At 43.9% G+C, this 24,347-nt stretch overlaps 1 protein-coding gene across 2 annotated transcripts in view; it reads left to right on the forward strand.

Moving 5' to 3' along the window:
- LOC141110487 (sialic acid-binding Ig-like lectin 12) overlaps positions 1–21,432 on the forward strand; it is a 32,363-nt gene extending 10,931 nt beyond the window's left edge. Inside the window, exons 4-9 of one of the 2 annotated variants that reach the window (XM_073601853.1) lie at positions 3,170–3,469; positions 11,094–11,381; positions 14,184–14,297; positions 16,346–16,401; positions 18,138–18,231; positions 21,313–21,432. In XM_073601853.1, the coding sequence (XP_073457954.1) occupies positions 3,170–3,469; positions 11,094–11,381; positions 14,184–14,297; positions 16,346–16,401; positions 18,138–18,185 (806 nt within the window). In that variant the 3' untranslated portion in view covers positions 18,186–18,231; positions 21,313–21,432. Of the gene's footprint in view, positions 1–3,169; positions 3,470–11,093; positions 11,382–14,183; positions 14,298–16,345; positions 16,402–18,137; positions 21,249–21,312 lie in introns of those variants that run through there. The other variant, XM_073601854.1, reaches the window with a different exon arrangement.
- Positions 21,433–24,347: the final 2,915 nt, after the last annotated feature.

Below are 24,347 nucleotides of genomic sequence, written 5' to 3' on the forward strand. Positions count from 1 at the left end.
AACAATATACAAGGGACAGTATATAAACAGCTCTATAGAAAAGCCTTCCTTTCACTTTACCTACATTACATTATGTATATGAAAGAAGTTGACATATACATCATTGAGTGTTGGGTTATTCAAACACCATCAAAAATTGGGGCATTATCCAAGCTGAACTCTGGGCAGATATCAAAGATACAATGTAATGCAGATCTATATTCATTAACACATTATTAAATTTATGTTTTAACCACTTGAAGACCAGGCCTTTTCTGGGACTTTTTGTTTACAAGTTTAATTGATATTTTTTGCTAGAAAATTACTTATAACCCCCAAACATTATATATATATAGCAGAGACCCTAGAGAATAAAATGGCATTTCTTGCAATATTTTATGTTACACGGTATTTGTGCAGCGGTCTTTCAAACACAATTTTTTTTTTAAAAACTACACTTTAATGAATTAAAAAAACCAAAGCACAATAGTTACCCCAATTTTTTTTCAGTAATGTGAAAGATGTTACGCTGAGTAAATAGATACCTAACATTTCATGCTTTAAAATCGTGCACACACATGGAATGGCGGCAAACTATGGTATTTTAAAATCTCCATAGGCGACGGTTTAAAATTTTCTACAGGTTACCAGTTTAGGAAGTTTTGTACTAGATTCATTGCTCTCGCTCTAATGATCGTGGCGATACCTCACATGTGTGGTTTGAACACTGTTTATGTTTGCTGGTGCAACTTTTGTATGGGTTCGCTTCTGTACGCGAGCATGGGGTGCTCTACATTTTTTATTTATTTTTTCTTATTTATTTTATTTTATTTTTTTTACACTGCCCCTTTAAAAAAAAAATTCTGATCACTTGTATTGCTGTCATAAGGAATGAAAACATCCCTTGTGACAGTAATAGGCAGTGACAGCAGTGGCGGCCCATGCACTATGGGCACACGGGCGCCGCCCCCCAATCCATGCGCCCGGCCCCTTTCAGGACACCAGGCGCATGGATTCCTATGGCGGGGGTGGTACATTTTGAAGCACCTGATTAGAACCAGAGGCTCTAATAGGCTTCAAAATAGGGTGGGCTTGGGGCACATGGAGTGCGCCCTGATCCCACCCAATTGTGTGACCATAGCAAATTAATTTTCGCTATTTTCACACTAATCTTCCTCTCCGCCAATCAGGAGGCAGAACATCAGACCTGCTTCCTGATTGGCTAAAGCACCAGGCCACCCTATTGGATGCCTGGCGCTTCGGAAGAGGAGCAAGGGGACACGCGCTGGAGCCGCCGCTCTTAGAGGACAGTGCTGCGGTAAGTCCCCTTGGCTCTGTCAGAGCCACGAGGGGGTGCTGGAGCCGTGAGCGCGGTGGGGGAGAGGTCGGTGGGCACAAGTGGCTGCATTTGATGGGCAAGTGGCTGCATATGATGGGCACAAGTGGCTGTGTTTGATGGGCACAAGTGGCTGTGTTTGATGGGCACAAGTGGCTGCATTGGATGGGCACAATGGCTGCATTTGATGAGCAAGTGGCTACATATGATGGGCACAGGTGGCTGTATTTGATGGGCACAAGTGGCTGCATATGATGGGCACAAGTGGCTGCATTTGATGGGCACAAGTGGCTGCATTGGATGGGCACAATGGCTGCATTTGATGAGCAAGTGGCTACATATGATGGGCACAGGTGGCTGTATTTGATGGGCACAAGTGGCTGCATATGATGGGCACAAGTGGCTGCATTTGATGGGCACAAGTGGCTGCATTTGATGGCACAAGTGGCTGTGTTTGATGGGCACAATGCATGCGTTTGGGCACAGGTGGCTGCATATGATTGGCACAGGTGGCTGCATTTGATGGGCAAGTGGCTGCATATAATGGGCACAGGTGGCTGCATATGATGTGCACGAGTGACTGCGTTTGATGGGCACAAGTGGCTGCATTTGATGGGCACAGGTGGCTGCATATGATGGGCACAAGTGGCTGCATATGATGGACACAAGTGGCTGCATATGATGGGCACAAGTGGCTGCATTTGATGGGCACATATGGCTGCATATGATGGGCACAAGTGGCTGCATATGATGGACACAAGTGGCTGCATTTGATGGGCACAAGTGGCTGCATTTGATGGGCACAAGTGGCTGCGTTTGGGCACAAGTGGCTGTGTTTGATGGGCACAATGCATGCGTTTGGGCACAGGTGGCTGCATATGATGGGCACAGGTGGCTGCATATGATGGGCACAAGTGGCTGCATTTGATGGACACAAGTGGCTGCATTTGATGGGCACAAGTGGCTGCATTTGGGCACACGTGGCTGCATTTTATGGGCACAATGGATGTGTTTGATGGGCACAATGGTTGCGTTTGATGGTCACAAGTGGCTGTGTTTGATGGGCACAATGGTTGCGTTTGATGGTCACAAGTGGCTGTGTTTGATGGGCACAATGGCTGCATATGATGGGCACAAGTGGCTGCATATGATGGGCACATGTGGCTGCATTTAATGGGCACAATGGCTGCATTTAATGGGCACAGTGAGGCTGCAATTGATGGAGGGGGGGGTCCAGTATCTTTCAGTTTGTTTGCGCCCCCCCAATAATTTTGAGCACCAGCCGCCACTGAGCGACAGGTACTCTTTATGGAGGGATCAGGGGTCTATATGACCCTAAATCTCTCCTATGCACTTAAAAACATTCAACCAGTTTTGAATACTGTCATTTTTTTAAACTTGGCACCTTTAAGTCTTCGGTAAACCGGAAGTGATGTCATGACATCGCTTCCAGGTTACTAGATCCAAGACGCAATCAAAGCCAAATCCAGCCTTGTTCGGGTCTCCGGACAGCCAGCAGACGTGCCGGCTGGTCACTTGGGCCTCTTGGTGAGACAGGAGAGCCCGGGCGAGCCGCGGCAGGAGGGGACATTCCCTCCCGCTGCTTATAATGACAGCCGAGTGACTGCTTAGCCGCATCAGTTGTTATTGCAAGAAAGCTGACCGTCAGGTCTAAAAAAACGGTACAACCCCTTCAAGCCAAAGGCTGTGTATTTGCGTTACATTGGCGTGAAGGGGTTTAAAGCTTAACATATTTATTATTGTATATCAGGGATCATTTAAGCTTTAATATATTCTGTGTCAGAATTTTATATTGCTAATGTTCAAGGAGTTTTCTGTGTGTTATCATTGCAGAACTAACAATTAAACCTGAGATCTCATCCATAAAGAGTTGGATTGATGGAGAGGAGGTGACACTGAGCTGCACATCTCCTGGAACATGTTTGTGGAGAACCCCCAAAATCACTTGGAGAGGAAATATCCAGAATACAATAGTGGAAAATCAGGTTAAAACACATAAAAATGTTACAAAGACCCACTTCTCTACAATTACCTTCACCGCGAGGAAGGAACAGAACAACTCTACATTGTTATGCATAGTACAGCTGAAAAGGGGATTGACCGTTGCACAACAAATTACTATGAGAGTCAAATGTAAGTCTTCTTCTCATCCTGAAACTACCTGAAATGTGTATTAGAAATGTACAGTATGATTTCCTTGATTAAAACGGAACTTCGGTCATTTTTTAAACTTTCCATCTATTAAATCCTCTGCGCTTGTTATTTTAACTTTGGATAGTAAAACATTTTCTTTTCTGCCAGTAAATACCTTATACAGCCCACTTCCTGTTTTTTGTCTGGTAAAAAGCATAGGCATATGACATCATGCACAGCACTCTCTCTCACTCTTGTGAGTTTACAGTAAGGGAAGGTGGATGAGTCATAAGAGGGCCAATGAGAGCTGCAGAGCTGGAGGTGTGCATCTGTGTAAATCCAGGAAGTGAACAGGCAGCTTCAGCTGCCCACAGTTAAAATGGCTGCAGCCAGACTCAGTGCAGGGAGATTTCTGCAACATATTTGGCAAGTACAGAATCACAGTATATACAGGGGCGGACTGACAACTCATGGGGCCCCCGGGCAATAGGAGATCCTGGGGCCCCCTGTCCCCGCTCATGTGTTCCCACCCACACTCAAGCCACACTCACACAAATCCCCACCTACATTTTGCACTGCCCACACTACATGCGTTCGTCACAGAATTACATTAAAGAAAGTGCAACAACGGTACCTTTCCAAAATTAAAGTGATTGTAAAGGCTCGTTTTTTTTTTTTTTTTTTTAAATAACAAACATATCATACTTACCTTCACTGTGCAGCTCGTTTTGCACAGAGTGGTCCCGAACCTTGACATCTGGGGGTGGCTCTCGCGGCTCCTCCCCACATCAGATAACTCCCTAGGAGAAGCGCTCTCCCGGGGGGAGGGGTTACCTTGCAGGTGGGCTCCCGTGTCCAGCATTTGCGTCTATAGACACATGTTTACATACATGTGCTCATCCTACATAAAGCTTTTCATATAGAGCATGTGCTGGGATCATGGGGGTGCTTTACTTTTTTTTTTTTAATTATTTTTATCAACTTTTATAATTTTCACTGATCACCAATGTAAGGAGCATTCTTCCCACTGATCACCAATGTAAGGAACATTCTTCTCACTGACCACCAATGTAAGGAACATTCTTCTCACTGACCACCAATGTAAGGAACATTCTTCCTACTGACCACCAATGTAAGGAACATTCTTCCCACTGACCACCAATGTAAGGAACATTCTTCTCACTGACCTCCAATGTAAGGGACATTCTTCTCACTGACCACCAATGTAAGGAACATTCTTCTCACTGACCTCCAATGTAAGGAGCATTCTTCTCACTGACCACCAATGTAAGGAACATTCTTCCTACTGACCACCAATGTAAGGAGCATTCTTCTCACTGACCACCAATGTAAGGAACATTCTTCTCACTGACCACCAATGTAATGAACATTCTTCCTACTGACCACCAATGTAAGGAACATTCTTCTCACTGACCACCAATGTAAGGAACATTCTTCTCACTGATCACCAATGTAAGGGACATTCTTCCCACTGATCACCAATGTAAGGAACATTCTTCCCACTGATCACCAATGTAAGGAACATTCTTCTCACTGATCACCAATGTAAGGAACATTCTTCTCACTGATCACCAATGTAAGGAACATTCTTCTCACTGACCACCAATGTAAGGAACATTCTTCTCACTGATCACCAATGTAAGGAACATTCTTCTCACTGACCACCAATGTAAGGAGCATTCTTCTCACTGATCACCAATGTAAGGAGCATTCTTCCCACTGACCACCAATGTAAGGGGCATTCTTCCCACTATTTATTTAATCCATATTGAGCACTATATTTGATTGGCTGCTTCTGCTTGGCACACACGCACAATCACTATCACGCACATGATGATGAAGTCATCATCATGTGCGATTGTGCATGTTTGCCAGGCCTAAGCAGAAGCAAACAGCCAATCAAATACAGTGCTTAATATGGATTCAATAAATATGCATAGCCATAGATATCATAAATGACTACAGGAGATGACCAGAGACTAGGGATGCAACTACAGGAGATGACCAAAGACTGCGAATGAGACTACAGGAAATAATAAGAGACTGCAAATGCGACTACAGGAAATAACCAGAGACTGCGAATGCGACTACAGGAAATAACCAGACTGCGAATGCGACTACAGGAAATAACCAGAGACTGGGGATGCGACTACAGGAGATAACCAGAGACTGCGAATGCGACTACAGGAAATAACCAGACTGCGAATGCGACTACAGGAAATAACCAGAGACTGGGGATGCGACTACAGGAAATAACCAGAGACTGCGAATGCAACTACAGGAAATAATAAGAGACTGCAAATGCGACTACAGGAAATAACCAGAGACTGCGAATGCGACTACAGGAAATAACCAGACTGCGAATGCGACTACAGGAAATAACCAGAGACTGGGGATGCGACTACAGGAGATAACCAGAGACTGCGAATGCGACTACAGGAAATAACCAGACTGCGAATGTGACTACAGGAAATAACCAGAGACTGGGGATGCGACTACAGGAAATAACCAGAGACTGGGGATGCGACTACAGGAAATAACCAGAGACTGCGAATGCGACTACAGGAAATAACCAGACTGCGAATGTGACTACAGGAAATAACCAGACTGCGAATGCGACTACAGGAAATAACCAGACTGCGAATGTGACTACAGGAGATAACCAGAGACTGCAAATGCGACTACAGGAGATGACCAGAGACTGGGGATGCGACTACAGGAGATAACCAGACTGCGAATGTGACTACAGGAAATAACCAGACTGCGAATGCGACTACAGGAAATAACCAGAGACTGGGGATGCGACTACAGGAGATAACCAGAGACTGCAAATGCGACTACAGGAAATAACCAGACTGCGAATGTGACTACAGCAAATAACAGGACTGCGAATGTGACTACAGGAAATAACCAGACTGCGAATGTGACTACAGGAAATAACCAGAGACTGGGGATGCGACTACAGGAGATAACCAGAGACTGCAAATGCGACTACAGGAGATGACCAGAGACTGGGGATGCGACTACAGGAGATAACCAGACTGCGAATGCGACTACAGGAAATAACCAGAGACTGGGGATGCGACAACAGGAGATGACCAGAGACTGCGAATGCGACTACAGGAGATGACCAGAGACTGCGAATGCGACTACAGGAGATGACCAGAGACTGGGGATGCGACTACAGGAAATAACCAGAGACTGCGAATGTGACTACAGGAAATAACCAGACTGCGAATGCGACGATAGGAGATGACCAGACTGCGAATGTGACTACAGGAAATAACCAGAGACTGCGAATGCGACTACAGGAGATAACCAGATTGCGAATGCGACTACAGGAAATAACCAGAGACTGCGAATGCAACTACAGGAGATGACCAGAGACTGCGAATGCGACTATAGGAGATGACCAGAGACTGCGAATGCGACTATAGGAGATAACCAGACTGCGATTGCAACTACAGGAAATAACCAGAGACTGCGAATGAGACTACAGGAGATAACCAGAGACTGCGAATGCGACTATAGGAGATGATCAGACTGCGAATGCGACTACAGGAAATAACCAGAGACTGCGAATGTGACTACAGGAAATAACCAGACTGTGAACGTGACTACAGGAAATAACCAGACTGCGAATGCGACGATAGGAGATGACCAGACTGCGAATGTGACTACAGGAAATAACCAGAGACTGCGAATGCGACTACAGGAGATAACCAGATTGCGATTGCGACTACAGGAAATAACCAGAGACTGCGAATGCAATTACAGGAAATAACCAGAGACTGCGAATGCAACTACAGGAAATAACCAGAGACTGCGAATGAGACTACAGGAGATGACCAGACTGCGAATGCGACTACAGGAGATAACCAGAGACTGCGAATGCGACTACAGGAAATAACCAGAGACTGCGAATGCGACTACAGGAAATGACCAGACTGCGAATGCGAGTACGGGAAATGACCAGAGACTGGGGATGCGACTACGGGAAATGACCAGAGACTGGGGATGCGACTACAGGAGATGACCAGAGACTGGGGATGCGACTACAGGAAATAACCAGACTGCGAATGCGACTATAGGAGATGATCAGACTGTGAATGCGACTACAGGAAATAACCAGAGACTGCGAATGCGACTACAGGAGATAACCAGACTGCGAATGCGACTACAAAAAATAACCAGAGACTGCGAATGCGACTACAGGAGATAACCAGACTGCGAATGCGACTACAAAAAATAACCAGAGACTGCGAATGCGACTATAGGAGATAACCAGACTGCGAATGCGACTACAGGAAATAACCAGAGACTGCGAATGTGACTACAGGAAATAACCAGACTGTGAATGTGACTACAGGAAATAACCAGACTGCGAATGCGACGATAGGAGATGACCAGACTGCGAATGTGACTACAGGAAATAACCAGAGACTGCGAATGCGACTACAGGAGATAACCAGATTGCGATTGCGACTACAGGAAATAACCAGAGACTGCGAATGCAACTACAGGAAATAACCAGAGACTGCGAATGAGACTACAGGAGATGACCAGACTGCGAATGCGACTACAGGAGATAACCAGAGACTGCAAATGCGACTACAGGAAATGACCAGACTGCGAATGCGAGTACGGGAAATGACCAGAGACTGGGAATGCGACTACAGGAGATAACCAGATTGCGAATGCGACTACAGGAAATAACCGGAGACTGCGAATGCAACTACAGGAGATGACCAGAGACTGCGAATGCGACTATAGGAGATGACCAGAGACTGCGAATGCGACTATAGGAGATAACCAGACTGCGATTGCAACTACAGGAAATAACCAGAGACTGCGAATGAGACTACAGGAGATAACCAGAGACTGCGAATGCGACTACAGGAAATGATCAGACTGCGAATGCGACTACAGGAGATAACCAGAGACTGGGGATGCGACTACAGGAGATAACCAGACTGCGAATGCAAATACAGGAAATAACCAGACTGCGAATGCGACTACAGGAGATGACCAGAGACTGGGGATGCGACTACAGGAAATAACCAGACTGTGAATGCGACTATAGGAGATGATCAGACTGCGAATGCGACTACAGGAAATAACCAGAGACTGCGAATGTGACTACAGGAAATAACCAGACTGTGAATGTGACTACAGGAAATAACCAGACTGCGAATGCGACGATAGGAGATGACCAGACTGCGAATGTGACTACAGGAAATAACCAGAGACTGCGAATGCGACTACAGGAGATAACCAGATTGCGATTGCGACTACAGGAAATAACCAGAGACTGCGAATGCAACTACAGGAAATAACCAGAGACTGCGAATGCAACTACAGGAAATAACCAGAGACTGCGAATGAGACTACAGGAGATGACCAGACTGCGAATGCGACTACAGGAGATAACCAGAGACTGCGAATGCGACTACAGGAAATGACCAGACTGTGAATGCGAGTACGGGAAATGACCAGAGACTGGGCATGCGACTACGGGAAATGACCAGAGACTGGGGATGCGACTACAGGAGATGACCAGAGACTGGGGATGCGACTACAGGAAATAACCAGACTGCGAATGCGACTATAGGAGATGATCAGACTGCGAATGCGACTACAGGAAATAACCAGAGACTGCGAATGCGACTACAGGAGATAACCAGACTGCGAATGCGACTACAAAAAATAACCAGAGACTGCGAATGCGACTACAGGAGATAACCAGACTGCGAATGCGACTACAAAAAATAACCAGAGACTGCGAATGCGACTATAGGAGATAACCAGACTGCGAATGCGACTACAGGAAATAACCAGAGACTGCGAATGTGACTACAGGAAATAACCAGACTGTGAATGTGACTACAGGAAATAACCAGACTGCGAATGCGACGATAGGAGATGACCAGACTGCGAATGTGACTACAGGAAATAACCAGAGACTGCGAATGCGACTACAGGAGATAACCAGATTGCGATTGCGACTACAGGAAATAACCAGAGACTGCGAATGAGACTACAGGAAATGACCAGACTGCGAATGCGAGTACGGGAAATGACCAGAGACTGGGATGCGACTACAGGAGATAACCAGACTGCGAATGCGACTACAAAAAATAACCAGAGACTGCGAATGCGACTATAGGAGATAACCAGAGACTGGGGATGCGACTACGGGAGATGACCAGGTAGCCAGTTTTAAAATTTAAACTTTCAGCAATGCACAGCTATACAGGGGGGTAAACAACATTTCCAGGGATGGTTTAGGGAAAAAAGGGGTCTACAGGCCGTGTATATAATGTAGGCAGAAGGACCTACCTGACCAGCCGGGCTCACCTCCCGCTCTCAGAGGTCCAGGGGCGGAGCTTTCGTCGGTAGGGGGCGGAGCTTTTGTTGGTAGGGGGCGGAGCTTTCACCGGTAGGGGCGGTGATCTTTGTGGTCCAGAGCGGAGCTCTCAGAAGTGCAGGAGAGACGCTCTAATTAGGAACAGACTCAGACTACATGAGGAGGGGAGGGGCGGGGCAGGGCAGGGTCAGTGGAGCTCCCTGCCCCGCCCCTCCCTGCTGACAGAGCCTCTCTCAGCCTAAGCCGAGGTCTGCTCGGGCAGCGGGCTGGCCGCGGCACCGGGAGCTATTATAATCCGGGAGGACGGGGTTGTCGTGCGGTGCGGCGGGCGGCTTTTTTCCGCTGCTGAGTGAGCCGCTCATGGGGCCCCTCCTGACGTCGGGCCCTCGGTCGGCGACCGAGTGACCGAATGGTCAGTCCGCCCCTGAGTATATATATAAAATAATATGCAAAGTGGTTGGAGGGAAGCTTCAGAATGGCAAAGATGTTTTTATTACAAATTATGTGAGCAGACTGCAGTTCTCCTCTTTAAGCTGAAGTTTTGTTTATAGAAAGGTAAAGGTCGGGGCAGGTTGCTCACTACCTCCTCATCTATAGGACTCTCTAGTAGTGAAACCTCTGGCCAGAGATTGTGTTTGCTCACACTGCTGCACTAAATCGCTATTCTGCTCTGACAATTATTCTGGTTGAAATTGCAGTGGCCGAACGAACAACAGATTGAATACGCTGAACCGATTATTAAATACAGTCAACACTTAAAGTGGTTTTAAACCCTTACAATCCACTTTTTGCTACAGGTAAGCCTACAATAAGGATTACCTGTAGATACCCCGGATATCTCCTAAACCTGCACGGCTTTAGGAGATATCCCCCGTACCTGCATGTGCCGACATCATTGGCACGTGCGCACTGAAGCAATGGCACGTACGTGCCGTTTGTTTCAGTGAGTGTGCCGTTACCAGCGGCTCCCGCACGGGAGTGACGTCATCGCGGCTCCGGCCAATCACAGCGCCAGAGCTGCAATACCCAGAAGTAACTCCGGGGAGAAATGTCGCAGGCCGGTGCTGTGTACGGGCACCGCAGCGAGGGCTTCAATCTCAGGTGAGTATTACATAATGAGCTAATATGCTATGCATACTAGCTCATTATGTCTTTGTCTTGCACGTCTTTTTTTTTTTTTTTTTATGGGGGTTTACAACCATTTTAACTTGTTTTTTTTTGTTCCCCTTCTTTTAGCCAAACACAAAAATATTTCAGAGGTAAAATCTTATTGCACGATAACAGGAAATCATATAGAATGTACTTGCATAGTCCAATCATTTCCAGAAGCAAGTATCCGGTGGAAGATCGATGACCAATTCTATTACAGTTCTAAAGAAAACATTCATATTTCTACCTCCAGATCAGCTTTGGTGATCAACAGCACATTGAGCCTTCAGTTGTCACAGAAAGATATTCCATATATAAAATGTATAAGTTCTAACAACTACGGGGAATTAGTTCTAGATCTTCTCTATAAGAAGTGTAAGTATTTACTGTATATCAAATTTAATCCAAATTTTAGGAAACAGGTTCACTTTGATGGTTGCCCCACCAGCGCCAATTACCCACTTTCAATCCATTCCCCTGCTGCTGAGCCTGCCAGAAGTGAAGAGAGAAGATCTGTAAGGAAAGGCTTGCCAATAGACGAGATGACTCCTCTGGAAGGACTTCTGTACACAGGCTAAAACATGTTCCCTTTCATGCCCGCAAGAATTGGGCACTGGCTAGTGCATATGCCCAGGCACACACGTGTCCTCGCGCTATCTCCTGCACACCAGCGTTCATTGACAGATGTTGGTGCCAATTGGGCTAGTTAAACTCGGCCAGTGCTCAGGATCGGTACTGCTTTGTCTTCAGCCTCCCGTGTATCCTGTGACCCCATGATTCTGTATTCTGATTTCAGTTGTTGACCCGACTTGTCTTGACCACTCTTTGAACTCCACCTGCACCAACTTCGGCCTGTCCACTGACCTTCCCGTCTGTCTGCTCCATTGGCTCCTGCTTCACTGATCGGTTCCAGACCTGACTTGTTCCCTGACCACGCTCCTGTCTGTGCCCTGTACCTGATCCATCCTGTCTGTGTATGACTCAGCCTGCCAGACCTCGCTACTCTGCCTGCTGTCGCCAGTACCAGCTGCCCTCCTGCCTACCTGCTTACTGGAGCCATCTCATGACTTTTCATGCCCAGCATGGACACCTGCCCTACTGCTACCAAGACTTACAGGCTCTTATGCCACTCTGCCCTCCTGCGCCTCCTGTCTACACTATCAGGAGCCCCAAGTCAGAGGTGTAAGAGAGGCCTTCCTCATCATATCAGGCTCTGCTACCAGGTACTTGATAAGACCATTTCTTGTCCTTGTGGATGGAAATCTCCTCTATATGGTCACAAAGAGCAATAAAAAATAAAACTTTGCAGAAGTTCTAACATTCTAACACCTCCACATTATTAGAAAAGAAAATCTTGGCTAGATTGTGCTTTAACCACTTCAGTCCCGGAAGAATTAGCTGCTCAATGACTGGGCCATTTTTTGCAATTGGGCACTGCGTCGCTTTAACTGACAATTGCGCGGTCGTGCGACATTGTACTCAAACAAAATTGAAATCCTTTTTTCCCCACAAATAGAGCTTTCTTTTGGTGGTATTTGATCATCTCTGCGGTTTTTATTTTTGCGCTATAAACAAAAAACAGCGACAATTTTGAAAAAAGACAATATTTTGTACATTTTGCTGTAATAAATAGCCCCAATTTTTTTTTTAAAAAAGCAATTTTTTTCCTCAGTTTAAGCCGATATATATTCTTTTACTTATTTAGGTAATAAAAATCATAAAAAGCATGTATTGACTGGTTTGCGCAAAAGTTATAGCGTCTGCAAAATAGGGGATAGATTTATGGAATTTTTATTCTAATTTTTTTTTTGCTAGTAATGGCGGCGATCTGCGATTTTTATCGAGACTGCGACATTATGGCGGACACATTGGACACTTTTGACACATTTTTGGGATGATTGACAATTATACAGCGATCAGTGCTATAAAAATGCACTGATTACTGTATAAATGTCACTGGCAGGGAAGGGGCGATCAACTGTGTTCCCTATGTGTGTGTTCTAAATGTGGGGGATGGGACTGACTATAGGAGATGAGAGATCGTGGTTCCCAGCTCATAGGAACTCACAATCTCTCTCTCCTCTCCTCACAGAACTGGGATGTGTGTGTTTACACTCATGGCCTGCGGTCATCGCGGGCACAAGAGTAAGAACAGTCCTGAGCATCGACACCCCCGCTGTGCACGCCTGCTATCCCGCTGAAAGGGACCGACGTATAGCTATGACGGTTCCATACCTCCCAAAATCTTGAGATGTGAATGAGGGACACCTACTAGCAAACATATGTAGTCATAGGGCACGCCCCCTGCCACGCCCCTTAAAAGTGAAATAATCCCCCCAAAAAAAGGTTAATTAAATCCACAAGTGCTTTTCTTTACCACTATTATGCCTTTATATTGGCTTTTAAAATTGACAAATGTAGCAATTTAGAAGTTGGATGAAAGGTTTAGCACTGGGAAACACTTTTTGAAAGATAAAAAGTGCATTTTATATACAACTATATAGATCAAACCAAAATGAGGGACAAAAGAGGAGGAAAGAGGGACAGAAGGACATTCTTCCAAATCAGGGACAGTTCCTTGAAATCAGGGACAGTTTGGAGCTATGCAGTTCGTGGGATCGTGCCGACCTGCCGCAGTATAATGACGGCGTCTGGTCGGCAAGTGATTAAAGCTGAACTCTAGGTGAGATCTTTACTGTATACTTACGTTGGTCCAGCTTGGACACTTGACCACTTGCTTGGCCCTGCCACCATTTATAGAACACCTTGCTTTTCTTTTTAATAAATACAAGGTGCTCTCTGATTGGACGAGTTAAAATGGAAGCGTGGCAATGTCACTATCTCTCGTGGTGATGTCACTATTTATTAAAATGTGAATGACAGTGGTGTTAAGGATGTGACTCCCTGCTATCAGTGTGCAGAGAGGAAACCAGCCACCATTGTAGTAGTACCAACCACTACGGTGATTGTCAGCTTCCTCGCTGATAAGGTATGAAAAACACATTGGTCCAGCTTTATATGATAAACAGTAATGCAAACATACATTGAAATAGGTGTACTGCTAATGGCAGTATCTTTTTAAATGCAGTCTACCATTGATCCAAACTCCAGAGTTAAAAATGATCAAAAACAATGATACAGAAGATAGGGTTGGTAAGTGTTGCTTTTTTTTTGTAGCATCAATGGACTATAAAGTCATTGTTGGGATGGTCACTGGTAACCTTATAATTCTGCTCCTGATTGCGCTCGGAATCTTCTGGTATCTGAAGAGACATATGAAGAAAGACCTAGGTAAGAATAAATGTTATTGACCTTCTGTTTTTCTTCTTCTTCTCTCCTCTCCTCCCTTCCCACCCTGACCCTTCAATAATCAGTTTTAGGGCTACTATACATGGACATTTGAGATGTCCCTGAGATGCTTTGCCATGTGTTTAAATGAAAAATGTTGTTTCTGACCACCCCCCAATAGTAATTATTTTAAAAAGTCCGCATTTGCTTTCTATCACTAGCACAGAAGCCTGGTACACACTGTTTATTTTTTTGGGAGGAGATCCTGCACTAACAATGTGATGTTAGTACAGCAATCTCCCCGCTGAGTTATTGTGTTCTGATCGGCAGGGCTGGATTTACCAACAGGCACTGTAGACATGTGCCTACAGGTGCCTTCCTAGAGGGGCGCCCATCTGTACAAGGCCGGATCTAGGGGGGTGCTGGTTCACTTGTGCCCCCCCCAATGAACATTGTACACACGTCCACTGCAAGTCCAGACAGAAGAATTGTCAGCAAGAAGAGAGCTGAGAGGAAATGTGGGCTTTCTGTGCGCTCCCAGCTCCTGTCAGTGGATCGCTCCTCCATAGAGCAGATTACAGAGGATCCTCTTAGATCGTACAGCTTGATTATCCGCCCCCTTCCCACATTTCTGGGAGATGAGCAGTCGCTGGAGGAGGTAGGGGATGGGTAATCAAGCTGTGTACCGTCCGATCTAAGAGGATCCTATGTTATCTGCTGTATGGAGGAGCTAGGAGGGGAGAATTGGGGGGGGGGCAAGGATTTGTGCTGAGAAGGGTAATTTGGAGGGGGTTGTGCTGAGTGGATGGATTTGAGGGCATTTGTGCTAGGAGGGGGGTTTTGGAGGGGGAAGAGTTGTACTAGGAGGGGGATTTGGGGGGAGAAGATTTGCGCTGGAAGAGGGGATTTGGGGAAGAGGAGTTGTACTAGGTGGGGGGATTTGGAGGGATGATTTGTACTAGGAAGGGGGAATTGGGAGGAGGGGCTTTGTTCTGGAAGGGGGGATTTGGGGGAAAGGATTTGTACTATTTTATCAAGAAAAAAATAAGTCGGTCTTACTGTCTTTTTTTTCCGGGGCACTTCAGAATTCTCTGCCTATAGGCTCCTGAGATGTAAATCCAGCCCTGTTGAAAGGGGGGCGCCCCCCCCCCCCCTGCCAGAACACACCGGTTAGCACTGTCAGCCATTGGCTGAGAGCACTGATTGGATGCCAATCGGCAGACTTTTTTCGGTTATGCCCCTTTGACAGAACCCGGACGTTCAACTGGCTTCTGTCAGACCAGCTGCCATACACGCAGGCCGAATGTCAGCTGGTTTCTAGTGAACCAGTCAGTACCACTTGATATTCAGCCTGAGTGTACGGGGCTTAATAATGTAAGGGACACCACTTGGATTGCTTATATTGTATGTGCTCATATGTGCTATTCATATCACGGAACTCATTTCACATCTGTATGACAGTGTAAGTCTTGTTTACATTATGAGCCATACAGGAGATTTGGCACATGGATTTTAGTAATAAAGACTTTGTAATTTCTCTACTTTAAGTTGGTTTATGTTGCCCTTTATTGGCACATAAATGTGGATGGTCCTTGATAGAGTTCTGAGGGCTTCTAGGCTAAGTGTATTGGACTATGGTTTACCTGCTTCCACCGCTCCAGGTGGCTCACATTATGAACTATCCTTTGGAGTTTATACAATTTTAGTCACTGCTTCAAGACACAGTGCCTGACATTCCCATGGTTTAGGCAATAATAGCAAACTATTAAAAATAGGAGCACTTTCCTAGTAATTCCTGTATTCTTGTTCTACAACAACCCCTCCATGTACAGGAAATGTGTCTCAAACATTCCCAGTCTCTCTGCACTTCCTCCTTCTGGGGTTTTTTACCCAACAACCCAGAGACAGGAAGTGCTTACATAATATAATTATAAGCATTTACAAATACAGACAGTAGAGGGCAGAGGATCCCTACACATACTTGGCTCCTTCCTTTAACTTTATCTTATACAAGATGTTCTACTAAAATCTAGGTTCTTTCCTGTTCTTAGGAAACAATGACATGCATGAACTCAGTAATACAAGAGGAGCAGAATCGGTATACCAGGTATGATCACAGCTCCATTATTGATTATGTCCACTGAAATAAATACTAAAATAAATATATCCAAGGGTGGTTACGGATTCCCACTATTTATTCCAAACAGTATATGTATTAATTTGTCTATTCCCATAGTTAGCTAGTCTATTAAAACTCTGATAATTTTACGGTTGATAGCACAATAATATAAGGTTAGCTATGAAAACAAACACACTGCTTAATAAAACAACATCATATTTATTTCCCAAGAAAATAGGAAAATGTTAACATGAAAATACTGTAGAGCATATAACAAAAGAACATAAATATACTTATCACAAGGCTGTCCCCTAGACATGGTCTCATCAGCTGGCCTCAAGATGGTAACAGAGAGAGCTTTCTGTCTCGGTCAGCCTTTTTTAAACTTCAATCATACACTGTCCAGACCCAACCCCATTGCCAGCCCTTCTAGACTTTTGACGAATCAAAGTATTTACGGGGAAGTCCTCGTCAATATATTATATTACTGTCTGTCCTGCTGTATTGGCCTCTAGGGGCAGCATTGTCCATGTATCATGTCTATGTGCCCTAGGTCAATCTTCAGTGCCTGTTGATCCTTTGATCAGTGTAACCCACCTTCATTAATCATCCTGACAGCCATGGCCCTCTTTGAAGCTTGCTTGCAGAGCCTTATCACACCAGTCGGTCAGGAGCCAAGCTTTTGTTCAACCTTGATAGAGGGCCTGACTTCTTCTTTCAGATGAAGATTCTGATTTGCTACAAAGCTTTGACGTGCAACTTGTTACATTCCAGACAGCCCCCAAGAATGCGGAGGCTTGGTATAGCAATAGTTCATATTTCGAAAACACCTTTTGTATTATGAAATAAATCATGTTTCCTTCCAACATCCACCAATTTTTGTTCGAGAATAGTTGCCTGTCACAATTGCCCATCTGTTGCCACAGAATGTAACGCTTGGCGGTTTGCTGCCCATGTACTGATTGCCCGTTTATTGACCATGTGTTATCAGGATAGTAATTTTGTTGTTTGAGTTTTTCAAGTCATGTCATGCTGTTTAGAGGACCTACTCTGTTGTATGAACTTTGTTCATCTATTTGTTTTTTTTACAAATGAACATGTGACATAATAAACAGGAATACTGAATAATACATTTTTTTCTGTAAAATAAGAAAAAAAAAAAGAAAAAAAGTTGTACAACGTAGTACATTATTTCTTGGATATTTGTGATACATAAAGTGGTTGAAAAGGCTGAAGATTTTTTTACCTTCACGCATTCTGTGCATCAAGGTAAAAAGCCTTCTGTGTGCAGCTCCCCCCTAATAGTCCCTTTTTCGATCCAGCAGTGTGCACAAAAGCAGCAGCTCTCCCGGGTCTCTTCCTCCTTATTGGCAGAGACAGCAGCAGCAGCCATTGGCTCCAGCTACTGTGAATTACAACCAGTGAGCCAATGAGGAGACAACAGGGGCAGGGCTGAGGTGTGCTCCGTATGTGAATGGACACACAGAGTAGTGGCTCAGGTGTTAGACTGCTCAGGTGCCCCCATAGCAAGCTGCTTGATATAGGGGCACTCAGCAGCAGGGAGGGGCCAGGAGCGCCAGATGGGAAAATGAGAAGAGGAGGATCGGAGATGCTCTGTGCAAAACCATTACACAGAGCAGGTAAGTATAACATGTTTGTTTTTGTTTTTTTTAAACTGCCTTTAATATCACTTTAACTCTTATGTATCTTCTCTTTTTTTAAAGGATCTGCAAAGACCGACAAACTCCATCTATAACACCATCACAAAATAAGAGCAATAAACCCAAAAGGCTGAAAAGATAATCAGTGACTTTTCTGGTGCATAATATTTTATTTTTTCACTTTATTAAAATGTTTATTTGTCAACAATTTACAGAAAAGTCTCAGAGCCAACAATAATCACTTAATAGTATAATTATAGCTTACCGTTTTGTAAGTAGAAAAGCCTGTCCCATGCATGGGTATCCGCAGAACTTTTTTTGGGGGGGTGGCATCATTTTAAGGTCACCTATGCTCCGCCCCTTTTTGACAATGTCATCAAGGGGAGGGGCTTAGTCATTCTCACATAAAGCGTGATAAACCTCCCCCCTTCCACTGCCACATTTGGCATTTTTTTTTGGGAGGGGGGAGTGTACCTAGTTTTGCAGTGGCCAAGATGTGGGAACTGTTGTCGAAGCCTCTGCTAGTTTACAAGTGGATGTGGTTGACCTGGTGTCAGTTTCCGTCCGCAATAATAACCCCCAGTGTTGGAGTCAGTTTCTTCAATAATAATCCCCAGTATTGGTGTCAATTTCTGCAATAATAACCGTGAGTATTGGTGTCAGTTTCTGCAATAATCCCAAGCATTGGTGCAGTAGCTGCAATAATAGCCCCCAGGATTAATGGCCAGTGGTGAAATGCTAATTTAAAACCATGCAGCATGAAGGAGGTAAGTAACACTGACATTGGCCACTAATTCAGCTCAAGGGGTTAATGAACATTGCTATTGATCACCAATGCAGTAGTGGCCAGTGGCAGTGTTAATTACCCCCCCCTTGTATTACAGCATGAATGGGTTAACACTGACACTGGTCACTAATGCAGCACAAAGGGGTTAATTAACTGCTACCGCCCACTAATGCAGTATAATCAATGGTAGTGTTCATTAACGCCTTGAGCTGAATTAGTGGCCAGTGTCAGTATATTAACCCCTTCACACTACATATTATTGGCTAATGGCTTAACTAACCTCCAATCAAAAAACCCACCACAGTTCCCAAGACATTAACCAGTCCTGTGCACTGGAAAAGAGTCACTGCAACATTATACTGTTAAGCAACATATATTCTCCTCTGTCTGTCATTGATCACTTACCTAATCCCAGCAACATGCACACTCCCTCGCGGTGCCTCTCTCTCTTCCTGTCCCAGTCCCTGAATGACATCATGCCAGAGGCGGGGACTAGAAATGATCTGTGGGGCGGAGTTCACTTCTCCTGTCAGAGAAGTGTAATAAGGATGTCTACTAGTGCTGAGTGTAGGAGTGCAGGAAGCATTCCAGCACTCGGCACCCCGCTGCAGCTCTGCAAGGGTACTTTGCAGGGTCAGAGGGTCTGACTTGGGCAGTGATCTGTGACTGTGTACCGATGTGCATGTTCATCTGACATCGGGCACAGTTTAGCCGGCACTGCCTGCACTGTCACCTTGCCGATTCCAGGGGGGATACTTGACCCCCCTTGACCCCCCTTGCAGACGCCCATGGTCCCCTGCCAGCATGCTGCCGAGACAGGCCAATGGTCTCTGTGTGGAAGCAGTAATCTCTCTGCGGAAGTCTGGCACACTTCCTAATGAGTCAAATCTATAGCTCTGTATACAGAAAATCTCATGCTACCTACTGATAAGATAACTGGCTCAGCATGTTGGACCCAGTGGTGTCCCATCCATTAGGGATGCCTGGGCATCCTTTGCATTAAGGTGAAAAAACACCTGGCAGTGACCGCCACCCCAGCCCCCCCGTTTTACTTACCTGAGCCGTGGAACTTGACCTGGAGGGGGGCACGCTGTCTCTCTGCTCGGGGTTCTCAGCTCTTGATTGGATAGATTGATAGCAGTGCAGCCATTGGCTCCCACTGCTGTCAATCAAATCCATGGACGCCAAATGCTGGACTCGGGAGCGCGCCCCGCAAGGTAAGCCCCTCGGGAGAGTGCTTCTCCTAGGGGGTTATCTGATGTGGGGAGGAGCCGCGAGGGCCGTCGAGGGACCCCAGAAGACGAGGTTCTGGGCCACTCTGTGCAAAATGAGCTGCACAGTGGAGGTAAGTATGATATGTTTGTTATTTTAACAGAAAAAACAAAAAAAACGAGCCCTTACAATCACTTTAACGAAAAAATTTAACCAATTTTCTTTACCGTATTATCTAATCAGCCAGGTTAAGATACAGGCTAATATTAATATATATATATATATATATATATATATATATATATATATATATATATATATATATATATATATATATATATATATATTTTTTTTTTTTTTTTTTGAGTGCCAGCCAGGGGCAGGGTAAGGAAGGGGTTAATTGAGGAGGAAATGTACTTCCCCTTCAGACCTGCTTATATAAATCAGGTGCTCTAAAAATGTCAGTGGAGCAGTGTGCTTGGAGTGAGAGAGTCCTCAGCACGTTGAGAGGAGAGCTCCATTGCTGGATTGTGGCCTGCTGGGGTGAGCTAAATCTTAGAAAAGACTGTAGCTTTGACTAGAGTTGTGTACTGAGCATACCAGCCCGTTGGCTGCAGACTAAACTTTTCCCCATGTGTGCACCTGTGTTACAAGACGAGCCTGTCATTTCTTTTGTTTGATTTACCTTTTGCTGAATAAAGCTTACTTTAATTTTACTGGATTGTCTCTGAGCTGGCTGTTCACCCCTCTGATCCCATAGAATATATCATTTTTTTTTTTTATCTATGATGAACTGCCTTTTGAAGTATGATTATTTATAAGTATCTACTTAACTTTTTGGGGATTAGAGGATCAACTTTGCTTTTTTAGGTAATTTGTATGCATTATATCTCTATTATATATTATATTATGTATTTGTCTTGCTTATACAGAAAAAAATAGATGTAACTGTGACCTGCTGAAAACTATTTTTCAATAAAATACTGTTTTTTTACATTTACCATATCAATGACAAACTGACTTTGAAATAAGATTATTTAGGAGTATATATACTTTTTTGGAGGGGGGCAAAGATCAAATTTGTTATGATTTTTTTTTTTATCCTTTGTATTTTTTATAAATGTTGCATTATATTTCTATATTGTCTTGCTTATTTAAAAAACGATATAATTGTGGCCTGTAAACAATTTTTTTCAATAAATATTCTTTAAAAATATTTTTTTTTTTTTTTTTTTTCAGGAGTGGACACATGCCCATATTTGGTCAATAATATCTTTGAACAGTAGACGTGTTTAAGGTTGAAAACCATGGCTCCCTTCATAGATAAAGTGGAGGAATAAATGTTCTTATGCCAACTAATTTCTCTCAACCCCCTCAGATTTTTTTTTCTCTACGAAGCTGTTTATTATTTTGCCACACATAATGCAAAGCTACATTTTGACCTTCTTAGGGCAGTCATATGAATTCCCTGGATCAAAATGTACCTCTCTTAGCCTTTTGTGATTATAATTGAAGATTATTAGGTACAAAAAGTCTCTTTTTTTAAAATGTTCAATATAGTTTTCACTATTACTATGCAGCAAGTCTTACCACAACTTAACCTCTACAAGGAACCACTTTCTAAATTGATGAAAAAAGTTTTTTTTTTTTTTTTACGTCTCTTCCACTATACACAGCTGGTGGCCTCTTTACAGTGCGCGGAATAAATACATTTATGGCAATGAATATGCTTAAATATTTAGGTTGAATATCTTTTTTATTAATGTTATTAACATTATACAAGAAAGATCATAGAATCTTATGCCGCGTACAAACGAGAGGACTTTCCGGCAGAAAAAGTCCAACGGAATCATCCCGTCGGACATTCCGATCGTGTGTGGGCTTCATCTGACTTTTTCTGTCAAATTCTTACAGACCTAGAAATAAAACAAGTTCTAAATTTTTCCAACGGACTCAATTCCTATCGAGAAAACCATTCGCCTGTATGCTATTCCGACGGACCAAAAACGACGCAAGGGCAGCTATTGGCTAATGGCTATTGAACTTCCCTTTTCTAGTCCCGTCGTACGTCATCACTTTCTAAACAAACGGACTTTGGTGTGATCGTTTGTAGGCAAGTCTGTTTCAGCGGAACTCCGTCGAAAAAACGTCAGAGTTCATTCCGACGGAAAGTTCGCTCGTGTGTACGCGGCATTACGGGTAACTCCACATAACGGGAATGAGGCTCCATATATATCCATAGTGACAAACCAATAGTCATAAAGGCATATAGTAACATTCTGAGGAGTAGAGAAAACCCCTGGAGCTACCATAAAAAGGAGGTTAACTGCATGATCCAGGTGACTGAGACAAAACTAAGAGCTCACAGGGGGGGGGGCTGAAATAGTATTAGGTGGCGGACAGATACTCATTAAAGGGAAGAAATAAAAAAAGAAGAGAGAGAGAAACAGGAATAGAAAAATGGAGACCGAGGGGTAACTGTATCCTCATATAGGAGGAGCAATGGTAAGACCCCCTACATAAAAAAAAAAATAATTATACAAAAAAAAAAAAAAGGGAATGATATTACAAAGGGAAAAAAAAACTATGGTGGAATAACAGAGTGTCCTAAAGTGCGGAGGGGAATAGCAATCACCTCGTCTAGGACAATCCTCAGGGAGAGAACCTAGGCAAGAACAAATGAGTGTATTCTTTAATTTGTCGGAAGTGGAATAATGCATGCATATGAACCACAGAGTTTTAAACTTATCCCATGAGTCAGATTCTCCAGCCTGCATTTCCTAGGCAAGTTTGTTTCCTTCCGAATTTGTTTTTCGATGAAATACGACTAATTCATAAATATTCGAATTAACGAAAACCTGTTTAACAAATTTTTCCAAAAATTCGTAACTTCAAAAATAAGAATGAAAATTTGTAGACCCGAAAATCTGAAATAACTATCTAATAATAATCACTATTACTAATTATTGAATTATAGGTATAACAAATTAATAATAATAAACTTTTTATTATTAATTTGTTACATTCCATTCATTTAGATGTGGCATTCATTATCTGGGATAATTCGTAAGTTCGGATAAATTCATATCCGTTATGTTCATAAACAGCCAAATTTGAAAGGAAATTCCAATACCTATAACTTGATGAGCATGTTTGGGGAGGAGGAACTTGTCTGGCCTGCACAGAGTCCTGACCTCAACCCGATAGAACACCTTTGGGATGAATTAGAGCGGAGACTGTGAGCCAGGTCTTCTCATCCAAATCAGTGTCTGACCTCACAAATGCGCTTCTGGAAGAATGGTCAAACATTCCCATAGAAACACTCCTAAACCTTATGAACAGCCTTCCTGGAAGAGTTGAAGCTGATATGGATGAAAAGGGTGGGAGACTCAGTATTGAACCCTACAGACTGGGATGCCATTAAAGTTCATGTGCGTGTAAAGGCAGGCGTCCCAATACCTTTGGTATTATAGTGCATTTGTTGTTCTTATAGTTTGCCCTCTTCATTTGTCTGAGTCCTGAAAAAGCCAAACATTTGGTGAAAAGCGTTGACCTTACAGGCACTGGAAGAATCCACTCCACCAATATTGGGCTTTCATCGTAGCTGGATACATCTCTTTCCAGTTGTTGCCGATTTTTTTTTTTTTTTTTCATTAACTGATACTGGATCTTCATTATTGGCTTTCTATGTTTTCCGATATAAAAGGAAATAAAAATTCTGTAAGGCGTTTTGACTTTTCCAAGAGAGTAGAATTTATTTCACTTGATTTTTTTTTTTTTTTTATAATGTTTCTCTTCTGAGCTTCTGACAGCTGCATTTTTCATGCCATACTGGGTCTTCTGTGTCAGACTGTAACTTAAAAAATATATATATAAATGCACCCGGTCACCTGTTCACAATCACAGACATAACATGTGATCCAAATGTCAAACCCTCCTAGATAGGTGCTAAGTTTAGGTAAATTTAGTTCTTAGCATTGCTGTAATCAGTGGAGCAAGCTGTGATTACTTTGGTCTGCTCTGAGTTTAACAGGCTATGAGTTAACTGCTCCCCCCTGATTTCTGGAAGATAGTGGGTTGGAGAGTCAAATTCACAGTATGAATATTCATTTGGCCCCAGCCAATCCCTGAGGGATGGCCCAGAAGGTGGCTGAGAGGGAACATACATAGCCTGAGGCTTGTAGAAGAGGGGTTCTTGTCAAGGAGGAGGAGATCTCAGCCTGAGGGGCTGCTGCCCTTCCAAGCAGCCCAGGGCGTTGGCAGGTGCAGTCTGG

The sequence above is a fragment of the Aquarana catesbeiana genome, linkage group LG10 (genome assembly GCF_042186555.1).
Source record: "Aquarana catesbeiana isolate 2022-GZ linkage group LG10, ASM4218655v1, whole genome shotgun sequence".
Taxonomy (NCBI): Eukaryota; Metazoa; Chordata; class Amphibia; order Anura; family Ranidae; genus Aquarana; species Aquarana catesbeiana.